The 12,508-nt window shown below is 43.4% G+C and overlaps 1 protein-coding gene across 1 annotated transcript in view; it reads left to right on the forward strand.

The window, feature by feature from the left end:
- The window catches only part of Lrrc1 (leucine rich repeat containing 1), a 114,637-nt gene that overhangs the window by 97,993 nt on the left and 4,136 nt on the right, over nucleotides 1–12,508 (forward strand). Inside the window, exons 11-12 of the mRNA XM_005347603.1 lie at nucleotides 5,015–5,130; nucleotides 12,048–12,220. Coding sequence (XP_005347660.1) covers nucleotides 5,015–5,130; nucleotides 12,048–12,220 — 289 coding nt within the window. The remainder of the gene's footprint in view (nucleotides 1–5,014; nucleotides 5,131–12,047; nucleotides 12,221–12,508) is intronic.

Genomic DNA, 12,508 nt, shown 5'->3' on the forward strand with positions numbered 1-12,508 from the left:
CAGCATTCTGCTCTGTTTACTCCTCCCTCCTGTTTTAACCTATCAGGGCAAGCAGCTTCTTTATTTAATTAACCAATGACCTTCCTCCATCACAACTCTTACACTTTCTTGGGGTCTTTCCATTGAAAAATGTGTTACCTTTTTTTCTTGATCAATTAAGTTGCATATATGGCATCTCTAAGCTAAGACAGGAAGTTAGCAATTTTTATGTCCCAAGTCCATAGTTGTCTAATTGCTGTTGGTTGCTGCGTCTGTAGTTTTTCCGACACTGTGTCTCTGTCATTGTAGTTGATGGTATTGCATATCGTCAGTCTCAGGGCACAGCTCCTTGCTCCAGCCGCATGAATTTCCGTCTACTTTCCCAAATGACTGAGGGGAAGGTGTTTGTCTGTTGGGGTCACAGTAGAGGATTCTGTTTGTGTTTTGTAGTGTCATTTGTAGTGAACATTTGGAAGTCAATGAATGTCTCTTGTTTTCTTAATTGTTAGCTGCTTGGAATTTTAGAAAAGTCAGGTAAACTTGTCATCTTGTAAGTATTGTTCTGACTACAGTTACATCTCTAACTCCCGTTTTGCTTCATTAGTGCATGAAGTTTCAAACTGGCTGACTGCTCCGTGTGTTCATCGTTGTAAACTATGGACATTTTCTTTTTAAATAAATGTAATAACTGCATGACATGGACTCTATTGATAATGTGTTTCTCACATTTGTTCAGATTATTATTTCACAAAAGAATGCTTTTCTGTGACTTACATTGTAAGTTATTCAGAAATTCTGAAAGGCATCTTTTGCTGCCTCATCTCCTTCACTGCATTGTGCTGTCAGCATGATCCTGGCTTGTGGTGGAAAGGCTCATCTGGACACATCTGCGGCACCTGGCATGCTTCTGAGCGCCCAGCCACTTGAGTGTTTTCTTTCACTCTGTTGCTTAAGTTTATGTACTTCCGGGAAAGGGGAGAAGTTAAGGGGATGAAAGTGTGGGAGGGTGGTTTGTAGATAGGCAGGGAGCCGGCATGTGACCGTGGGGCTGATGAAAGAAGGCAGTGCCTTCAGTAGTCCCCAGCCAAATGCTTCCTTGAAACACCTTCTGGCTAAAAAACTTGAGCATATGGCCAAGTTTAGAATACAGAGGAGATTTTTGCTTGTTATTTTTGTGTGTATTGGATCAAATTAAGAAAGGTACCCCAACTAATCTCACCTGTTTGGTCAAATGGGATAAGGTAGAATTTGTAGAACATATATAAATTTATGCACTGTGCAAATATTAATTCCCTGTAAATATTCTGATATTCAGAAATGTTTATGATGTTAGATTATTTATTTCACAGATAGCTTTTTGCCTTATACTTCAAATTTGTTTTGTTCTAAGTTGCCCTTGCATTTTAAAATTATAAATAAAATATAATATACAACCTATACATACTAGAATAAGATACAGGTGACCATGAGATCTGAAAACTGTGAATGCATTCCTAAATTTGAAACAAGAAATAATCAAGAAAGAGTTAACAGGGCTCAAGAGATGCTTCAGTCAATAAAGTGCCTGCCACACAAGTACGAGGACCTGAGTTCAGTCCCTGGAGGTTCTTGTAAGAAAAACGATGCATGAAACCCCAGCCCTGGGAGACGGAGACTGTGGGTCCCTGAGGCTTCCTGGCCTGCTCGCTTAGCCTAACAAGGGAGATCCAGGCAAGCGAGAAACTGTGTATCTACAAAATAGGAGATGGGACTTGAGAAAGGAGGAAGGTTACCCCCCCCCCCCGAGCTCCAGATGCTCATTAGATTCACAGGAATGCAAGCACAAAACAGTTGATGATTGTGGTGGTTTTGTCTACCTGAAAGATTCCTCGTCTGAAAGGGGATAAAAACTATTTAGGTAGGAAGACATTCAATTTCAAATGAAAAAAATCTTAACTATTATCAGAAAGTTCTTCATGTTGCTGAGCAAACGATGTTTCTGTTATGGTAAAGTAAACAAAACCAAAAACAAGTGGTACCCAGAATGGGAGAGCACTGGGAAAATTAGCTCCATTGGTTTTCACAGACGTGTGAAGACATTTTAATCTATCAGAATTTTAAGATTTTAAGTGAAACACCAAATGTTGACAAATACTGCAGGCAAGTACCTATTTTTGTATAAGTATCAATCACTAGGGCTGTCATGGGAGAGACTGTTGATATTAAAGACTTAAAAACATACCTTTTGTTCTTCTGTTTCTAGAAATTACATTTGTGAGGTATAGACAAATCAGTATCACCATGACCAGATGATTAAACTAGTGCTTGGGAGAAGCAAAGAAGTGTTGGCATTAACTAGCAACATCAACCTTGGATGTTTATTAAATCCTTTGTTATATAAACAGTGAGGGAAATATTGTGTGGCCAGTAAAATCCTTGAGAAATATTATGGCATTAGAACATATTCTTATGTTCTATACGCTAAAGATCATAGTGTCTTGTTATATATGTGGTCTAATAATTTGAGGAATCCCCAGACCATATCATTCTGAAAATGTTCATGAAGTGGGGAATATTTGTATAATAAAGCACAGGCTCTGGAAAGGACTCTAAAATTATGTATATTTGTTCAGCTTGTATTTCAGGCCAGATTTTGTTTTCTTGTAAGTTTTCCTTTTGCTGGTAAAGTGTGGGTTCTATTCTGCTACCAGTATTGACAGGGCAATACTGAGAAAGCAGTCTGCTAGTTGCAGGCAGCGGTTTGCAAAGTGAATGCAAGCAGCATGGGCAGCTGCCATAGGCTTCCTCACTGGATCATCAGTCTGGTTAGCACCTCCATGTCACTCTGTAAGAATCCACCCTTTTCTCAACCTGTGGGCTGCAACCCCATGGCTCTGTCGAACGGCCCTTCACAGGGGGTCGCCTAAGACAATCAGAAAGTAAAGATATTTACATTATGATCCATAACAGTGGCAACATGATAGTTATGAAGTAGCAACGAAAATAATTTTATGGTTGGGGGTGGTCTTGGCAGCCTGAGGAGCTGTGTTAAAGGGTCACAGTATTAGGAAGGTTAAGAACCACTGCTTTAAAGGTTTCCATGGTGATCTCCAGGCCCTTCCTAGGCCAACTCAATGGCAGACAGTTAAATATAGGATCATTTTGAATTAACATAGACACAAAAGGGCTAAACTTGGGTTTCCTGCAACATTCTGTAGTTTTTAGAGACTCCAAATCCAAACCCTTTTATTCTTGGAAGGTGTTATTAGTGGTTTAAGGGAGGTTTAAAATACCAGCTTCCTACATAACTGGTAATGGGTTATTTAAACAGTGACTCTGCTTCCCAGAACTGCTAAGTGATAGTAGACATTTGATCCTGTTGACCGCCAGGGAACCTTCAGATTCTGCCCGTGAAACCAAAAGTGAGATCAAAGTACAAACAAATGATTTGGTTAGCATGATAGTGGGCTCATGTCACCCCTTCGGGTTTTTATATACAAGGGTATTGGGATATGCAGTCAGGCAGTTTGTAAGATGTCCAGGGAGGCACACTCATGTTTGGCAGGTGCATGAGCGATGGAGGGAGGGTAGGTAAGAATGGAGCTCCTTTTGTCAAGTATTCTAGCTGTATGTATCCATGTACAAATAAGCAGTAATCTCGTCTAGTGGCCTTAAGGATTTTCAAGAGCCATTTTGTCCTGTTAGAGTTCATGATTATGAAAGAAATTTAGATGCAGTTTATCATAATGACCAGAGGTCCAGCCAGTTTGAATTAATGGTAAGGATTTTAAAAACAGAAAGAAAAATTGTGTTTCTATAAGAAGTAATGATGAAAAAATACAGTGAATAAACTAGCTTTGCTGGGATGGAGGACTTGAATTCTGAGACCTGAAAGGGACAATCTACTGGGGTGCTCTCTGTGTGATGATTTATAATATTAATATTTCACATCTGTTTTGGTTGAACTTTGCAGTTAAATAAAGTAATTGGATATCCTGATACTTTTAGAAGAAGAAATAAAAGGATAATGCAAGAAATTAACTATGTAGCAATTTTGTAAAGACATATCATGCTCCTAGGGTGCTACATGTATTTAGTATACTCGTAAGACAGGGCAGGATATATATTCAGACAGCCTTGAGGAGTCACGACTCTTGCTCCAGTGAGAGACCTAGGGTATCCTTTCCTGTGTGTCCGGAGACATCAATGGATCCCTTCATGATCTTCTTCTGCTCCGGATGGCAAAGGCCAGAAGAATGCAGGGCTTTGTGGAGTCCTGGAGAAGGTCGTGTCTGAGACCAAGTTATTTTTTCCTTCCCTTTGGTTCAGCTTTTCCGACTCAATAATCCATGGCTGGTTTGTCCAGCAAAGTCTTGAATTAGTGTCTTGAAAACTACACTAGGAAGTTGAGCTACCCTGGAACAGACTTGGATGTGGACTCAGCTCTCAGTGTAATGTGATTGTTAACAGCAAACCATGACTGAGACATATATTTCTATCTACCAGTGTTTGCTGAGATGTTACTGGTTTTGCATTCCTCAAGGCAAAGTGATTTTTGCCAGATTATTTTATGAGCAACCAAAGCTATCAAAATCTATTTAGAGACAATTCATATATAATCTATCAGGTTCCTCCCTTCCGTTCTGGACCCTGGAATATTGAAAACACTGGAGTTATAGGGCAGGTGTTGAACTGTGTGTATTGGTGTCAGCATTACCTCTGGCCTAGTATTTTGAAGTAGAATTGTTTAATTCCCTTATAACTAGATAATACTTCCTGGACCTTTGTATTTAGTTAGCATTTTACCAGTGCAGCTGCATTAGATATCAGCAATGAAAAGTAATATTTTTCAGAACAACAGTTTGAACTGTACTAAGCGTTGTCTTTATTCAATTTAGAATGTGTTCGACCTTTTGTATAATTATATATGCTCATCAGTGAAATTTAAAATCATACGGCCTATTTTATGCATCTTTTTCATGCTGTTGGCAAAATATCCTGCCCCACCCCTCCTCAAAATGGAGAAAAGAGCAGATGTTTTTCTTTCCCACTGCAGATTGGCGGGTGCTGCAATCTGACCGTGTTCTGCGTGCGGGACAACAGACTGACTCGAATCCCTGCAGAGGTGTCACAGGCCATGGAACTTCACGTCCTAGATGTGGCAGGGAACAGGTAAGAGGGCTTTGCTGGAGAGAAACTGATATGTAGCCCCACTCCTTGCTGTGTATCTCTTTGTGTGGCCTGGCCACATCTCAGGAGCAGTATACTGCTTAACTGAAGAACCGGAGGGTTGAAGAACTCTTGATGGGGACCCAACTACTAGAGCTCAGCCTGAACTTAGGCTGCTTCAGAGCAGTGTGTTTCCTAGGTGATAATACATCTGAAAGACTAGACAGTGGACTGGAGACTTTGCCTCAGTTTCTCTAGCTGCTTTCATTAGTCACAGTGAGTCTTAGAGATTCTTTGTCTGCAAAATCAGCTTGAATCAGTTTGATTTTTTTTTTCTGGGGCGGGGCAGAGTTTTAGGATGTTGAAGCTAGGCTTGGGCCATCCTCCTGCCCCAGCCTTGCAGGAAGGCTCAGGCCAGAGTCATGTACTACCAAACCTGGCAGAAGTTTAAGCGTGGGTCTTGCTATTCAGTTCCAGTCATTTTCAACCTCCTGAATGTGTAAATAAAGTTGTGCGTGTAGGGCCATGCTTATCAGGAGAGGCTCCATAATGTCAGAAGATCCAAGGGACTCAGAATCCAAACTGCAGTTCAAAGCAAATGGTGTCCCTATGACATGGCCACACTGTTCTGCACATTCCCAGCTCCCCATTGTGCTCAGATTTTGTGACTTAGGATGCAGCCCGCTTTTCAAGCATTCTGAGCTTGTTGCAACACTCCCGATGCCACATGCACCTTCTACCTGGGCCTGCACGAGCTGGCCTTTCTAGTTGGGACCCCCTTCTCTGTCTCTGCCCTTACTCCTCATCACCCCCTTTTCTTTTCTCTTGGGGTTTCCCTTTGGATCTTCCTAAAGAGTCCCCCACCCCCCCGCAGTGATACCTGTTGGCACGTATGCGTGTGTCTCTTTGGAGCTTGATGTCATCTTAAGGCGGGGTCTGCCTCAGTGTCACCAAATCCCTTTTCCCGTCACAGCATCTAGCACCTGGTCAGTGTCTGGTAAATACTAGACTGAAGACACATGCTAATAGCTTTGCAGAATGAGCAGCATGGTGTTGCAAGATGTGTTATAATCGCTTTTGAATGTGATAGGGATAGATAAGCAGTAATGTATTGGAGACGGCTGATTTTACTTGGTAAAAGCCTGCAGGGTAAAGAGTGCTGAGGACTGACTCCCACGTACTGATTAGCTGATCGCCAGGTCAGGCACAAGGCAGCAGAGCAGGACTCTTCATTCTTTGCAGTGGACCCCAGACAGCTGGGCTAAATAAGCTGTAATTGGAGGAGAGCTATGGCCTCGGGATGCGTACCTTCTTAAAGGCTAATCCTCTGGGGAAATCTTGGTAGATTGAGACCATTAAGAGGTGCCTGGAAACTCAGGATTGATTTGGACTGAATGTCAGTTTCTGCTAGCTGCTCACTGGAGCCTTCGTAGCTGGGAAGTACTGTTCTTCCCAACTTCCTTTCTGTAGTTCAGGAAACTCAGGAACTCTGGACAGTCCCTGGTCCTGGCCACACTGGGAAGCATGACTTTACATTCTTAATTCTTGAGCGGAAATATGAGCCTGGCTTCTAAAATTGTCTGCTATGAGTAGGGAATCATTCTAGTTCTCAGAAGAAAGGAAAGTTAAATTTTTATTACGCTTGGATTGGGGTGGAGACCTTCATTTAAGAGGTTGAGGTACATAGTCGTCATCTGAGTCAGTTCAGTGTGCCATTTTGTCCTTCCATATATATAAATTCATAACTAAATTCTCAGCCTTTAAAAATGTTTAATCACTACTTGTTTTAAAATTTCAGAATTGAAACTAGTAATAATATTAGCGTGTCAGTGTTGAAACTTGCAGATATGTCGACCACGGGAGTTGACGGACAGTGCAGTGTCTGGCTCCCCTCTCAGACATATAATAACGACGCTTGCCAGCGGGACTGCCTGCCCCTGTGCAGGGACTTGCTTGAGTAGACCTGATAGGACATACTACCGCAAGGGTGACTCTAGAGTACCATGTGAGAACTAGGAAGCCCTCTGTGGCAGTGCCGGGAAGTGTCCTATATCATCAGCTTCTCTGGGACCCAGGACAGAATTTCTTAACTCTTAATAAAGTTTCTGCCTAGAAATACTCACCAGGAACACACAGTAGGGTACTTGGAGCTCTTGCTTCAGTGTCACTAGTACACTGGAAACAGTGTCTGTCATTAGGGCAATAGGTTAGACTTTTGAGTTTTGTGTTGTGTGTATTTATATTTATATTTTATTATATGTATAACAAAACCATTTAAATCTTTTAAAACTGGAATATTAAGTCATCAAAATAAGATGTTTTTTCTGCATTCAGATGATGATGCACCATACCGAGTGAAAAAAACAAGTATTGAATGGCATTGCACTCAAGTTTGGTTTTCCTGTTTTTTAAAACAAAACCAGAACTCTGAACTACAGCAAACTATTGATAGTAGCTCCCTGTCAGTAGAGGATGGTGGAGACTTGCGAGTACATGGGCTTGCCAGTTGAGAGATTTGCTAATTTTTTTTCCAAATGCCCTTGTCTGACATTTTATACCCTTCAGATATTTTTTTGAAAACTGTTAAAAGTAGGAAATCCTACTTGGAAGCACGAGATGAGATGTTAAAGTATAACAGTCCTCAACAGTTGGTTAACACTGCCCAGTAGGCACGCTGAGTTCTTAGATGCCTTTGACAAAGCGTGGAAGGCCTCTCGAGGCTGGGTTGGTCACAGTTGGCTTTGCTCCCTTCCCAGACCATCAGGTAAAACGGCGAACACCGGCTTCTTGTTTCTTGGGGCGCAGAGCTGACTAGAGAGCATAGAGATGAGCGTAAAGAGATGAGCACAAGGGAGACCACGGCCTCTTGGCTGATTCTGTGATTCACTGGCACAGAGAAGGCACCAAATTAAGTTTCAAAGCGTACTTGCTCCTCTGGGAAGCTCGAGTACATTGATTCCGTTTCCTGCCAGCTGGTTTTCCTGAACGACCAGGGAGTGGGTGTGTCTGCAAGTGAGGGGGCCACAGCGAGCCCCATGGCTGCATGGTCTGGCCAGCAGAATGTGTGCAGACCGTGTAGACTGTGTAGGCACAGGCGCACTGCAGGTAACACCTCTGTGTCCAGAACCCCCGGGGACAGGCTGGGGTACGGTGTAGGCTTAGTCAGCAGCACCCGCGTTGGAGCTGGCTGGCACTTGGGCATTCACAGTGTTTCAGACAGCTCGTTACTGTGAGTTGCAGTACCATTACAAGGTCTGCTGTTGTAGAATCTAGTCATTTATTTCAGCTTTTATCACCCACTTGGCATCCTTGGAAGCTGTTATTTGTTGGTGATATTTTTAGCCTCTCGTTTGCCTTTGCCAGTGCTCACTGGGAAGCTGGTGACGGCTCCGAGGCATGGGGAAGCAGATAGTCTGTCTCGTGCCAGTTCTCAAGTCTTGATTTTTTTTTTTTTACCTCTTTGTGCGGTTGTGAACCAGACCAGCAGAGTTGCTGACTGTAACTTTCTTGAGCGACACTTGGAATTTTTAACATTTTAGAGGCTATTAGCTTAAGTCAGATTTTAAAAAGTATCAGTAAATAAATATGCAAAACTTTTCATTCCTATAATATAAAACTCTTTGCATACATGATGCTTGCGCTGTCTGTTCATGTCATTGCTGCTGAGAGTCAAACCCAGGACCTTGTACATGCTAGACAAGTGTTCTACCACTGAGCTGTGTCCTCCTTCCTATAGTGTATATTCATGTATGCATGTATGTATGCACGTGTGTATATATGTATGTATGCACATATCTCTATCACAGTGCCTACCCCCCCCATACACAAAATTTTAAACCTGAGTTTGAATGTGCATCAACAGATTGGATATATAGAGAGAAAGGACATTAGGGTAGCACAGGGGATTTCACTTGCTGCCTTGCTTGAGGAACAGACAGAGCTTAGCCAGGAGAGGGTGGAGAGGATGGCTACTTTCCCCAGATTCCTCAGATGTTCTTGTATTGGTGTGAGCTCTTCATGGCAGGGAGATGAACATAACCTTTATTAGTGAAATATTGCCTTGCTCCTGTTGAGATAGAGGCCGCACCGAAAGCAAATTGGGGAAGAAAGTGTTTATTTTATCTCATACTTTCAAGTACCACCCTAGCACTGGGGGAAGCTGAGGCAGGAACCTGGAGGCAGGAACTGAGGCAGAAGCCATGGAGGAGGACTACTTATTCTTGCTACCCCATCTCACTTAGTTTGCTTTCTTATACATCCTAAGACCACCTGCCCAGGGGTGGCATCACCCACAATGATTTGGGTCCTTCCACACTAATCATTAATCAAGAAAATGCCCTGCAGACTTGCCTGCTTGCCAGTTTGCATGGAGGTCATTTCTTAATTGAGGTTCCTCTTCTCAGATAACTATAGCTTGTATTAAGTTGACTGAAAAACAAAACAAACAAAACCAAAACCAACCAGGACAATTGACCCCTGTAAACAAACACATTACTTCAACTGTAAATGTTTCTTCCTTATTCATACCCATAATTCATATTAATATCACAATATAAAACACAAACAACTTTAAAAGCCCCACAGTCTTTAAAAACTCAAGTGCTATAGAAGTTCAGTCTCTTTAAAATATTCCAAATCTCAACTGTGGGCTCCTGTAAAATTAAAAAAAAAAAGATCCACACTTTTTTACTCCAAGAGGGAAACAGGAAACAGTAGGGCAGTCACATCAAATAGAAATAAAGCCAGGTTCAGAAACGTGCTCCGTGTCTGACGTCTGGGTCCAGAGGGGGCTCCGTTTCTGCAGCTCTGTCATTTCCAGCAAACACAGCTTCTCTCATACGCTCAGGCCAAGTTCACCCCACAGCTGCTGCTGCCCTTAGAGGTTCGGTCCTAGCATCTCCAGTTGCTGCACCTTCAACGGTGGCCTCTGACTTCTCTTCAGGGAATCTGATTCTGCCACATGGTACACTCAGCTTTTCTCCATGACCTCGTCAATCCTAGGCGCTCCACTGTAACTGAAGCTATAGCTGTAGCTATACCTTCACCAGTGGCCTCTGCTGGCCTCTGAAAGTGCCAGGCCTCAGCTCTTCTCCATGACCCCCCTATGGGTTCAAAGCTAGTACCACCCGCAAGACTCTTAGTACCAAGTTTAGCTGCCAGTGTGACACGCAGCCTTGGCCCCCTCTGGACCATGGGAAAATATTCCCAGAAGTTTTTACCCCAGTGAATGCTGGCCTCTTAATCAGTGTCTTCTGGCTAGTTTTATGTCAACTTGACACAAGCCAGAGTCATTCTGGAAGTAGGAACTGCAACCGAGGAGATGTCTCCATTAGATTGTTCTGTGAGAATGCCTGTGAAGTATTTCCGTAATGATTGATGTGGGAGGGCCCAGGTCACTGGACAGTGCCACCCCTGGGGTGGTAGTCCTGGGTGTAAAAGGAAGCAAGCCAGTGAACAGCAGTCCTCCATCCTGCGTCAGCTCCTGCCTCCAGGCTTCTGCCTTGAGCTCCTATCCTGACTTCCTGGATGTTGAACTGTGATGTGGAAGTGTAGTCAAAATAAGCCCCTTCCTCCCCAAGTGGCTTTTGGCTCTGGTATTTTATCACAGCAGTAGAACCCTGACTAGGACGACAGTTAATTTCTCAGTTCCAGCTAACCAGTATCGATTGTTCCAGTAACACAGAGGTTTCACCTCAGTGGCACCGGTCATTTGTTAGTCGTATCCGATTCTTCATCCCAAGCTGATCGGAACCACAGGTTCTTAATTCACAATTCCCACCAAATGCTCCAGGTAGCCTCTTTCTTCTCTCTGGAGCTCCCCAAGACAGACCTGTTGTCTGCACTGTTTCAACATCGCTCTCTTCCAACCTTCACAGAACTACTCAGTATAACTCCCAGCCCAAAGTTCCAAACACTCCCACAGTCCTCCCCAAAACAACATGCCTGTCACAGCAGGGAGCCATTATCCTGGCACCAGTTTCCATATTAGTTATGTTCTTGTTGCTGTGATAGACACCTTCACCAAAAACAAGTTGGGGAGGAAAGGGATTATTTCAATTTACACTGTCAGATATCAAGTCCACCACCCGTGGCTACTTTCATGAAGGACATTTTGATGGTCGTGATCTACCAAATCTTGGTGCAAGCAAAAAGAGACACCAAATATCCAGGTCTCACATTTCATCTTTTAAAGTGTTCTTATGGGGCCTGGAGAGATGGCTCAGAGGTTAAGAGAATTGCCTGCTCTTCCAAAGGTCCTGAGTTCAATTCCCAGCAACCACATGGTGGCTCACAGCCATCTGTAATGGGGTCTGGTGCTTCTTCTGGCCTGCAGGCATACACACAGACAGAATATTGTATACATAATAAATAAATAATTTTAAAAAGTATTCTTATATGGAGTCTCTCATCTGGATTTAAACAATCTGATGTGACTGTTAATTATCACCCGAGTCTGAGAACTGAGAGTGACGGGGAACTGAAAGGTCAGAGTTGAAAGGGATCACTGAAAGGGTGTCCCCAGAGATGGCAAGCGCGGCAGGGGCAGAATGAGTCTTCATCTTTCCTTGCCTCTCCTTCCTGCTGCCCTTGAGGACCGCTGCAGCCCTGTGCAGCCATAAGAACTGTGCATGCGTCCTTTTGTGATGCTGTTTATTTTCCTCAAATGAAAGCTTAGCACCAGGCCTTCAGAGGTAGGTGTCTTATACTTCCTTTAGCCCGTGTTCTGGAGGGCCTACGGAGAGAAGTGTAGCAGTAAGGAGACGGGGGCACCTCACTCGTGACCCTAGGCACCAATCTATGATCATAATGTCTTTGTACCCTCTGGACTGCATCTAAGGGCTCTCGTTTTCTTCCCGTTAGTATTGGCAGGAGTCAGTTCTCCGACATTTCAGGCTATAACATCCCTTGTTGTATGGCAGGTTGCGTCATCTACCCTTGTCGCTGACCACCCTGAAGTTAAAGGCCCTGTGGCTCTCTGATAATCAGTCGCAGCCTCTCCTCACGTTCCAGACGGACACAGACCGCACCACAGGGGAGAAGATCTTAACATGCGTCCTTCTTCCTCAGCTGCCTTCTGAACCCATCTGCCAAGGTGATTTTCTTATGGACTGCTAGCTGGAGCCAGTGTCTGCCCACAGGGCCTCCTTTTCCCAAGCATGCTTATGTTTTGTTCAGTTTGCCTTACTAAAGGTGCTTGTTGGGTTACTCTGGAAGTGATCTCTATAGGAAAAGATCACTCGGCGTCTGTTTATCGTGACTGAAATTCCGAAAGCAAGCCTTTGGTTTAGAATTACACAGCTAGGATAAAGTTTAATGCTCATCAGCTTGTTACAATCCAGACTGATGGTGGAGGATTCCCAGTTAACACCATTGCTACAGT

This window comes from Microtus ochrogaster, chromosome 5 (assembly GCF_000317375.1).
Source record: "Microtus ochrogaster isolate Prairie Vole_2 chromosome 5, MicOch1.0, whole genome shotgun sequence".
Classification (NCBI taxonomy): Eukaryota; Metazoa; Chordata; class Mammalia; order Rodentia; family Cricetidae; genus Microtus; species Microtus ochrogaster.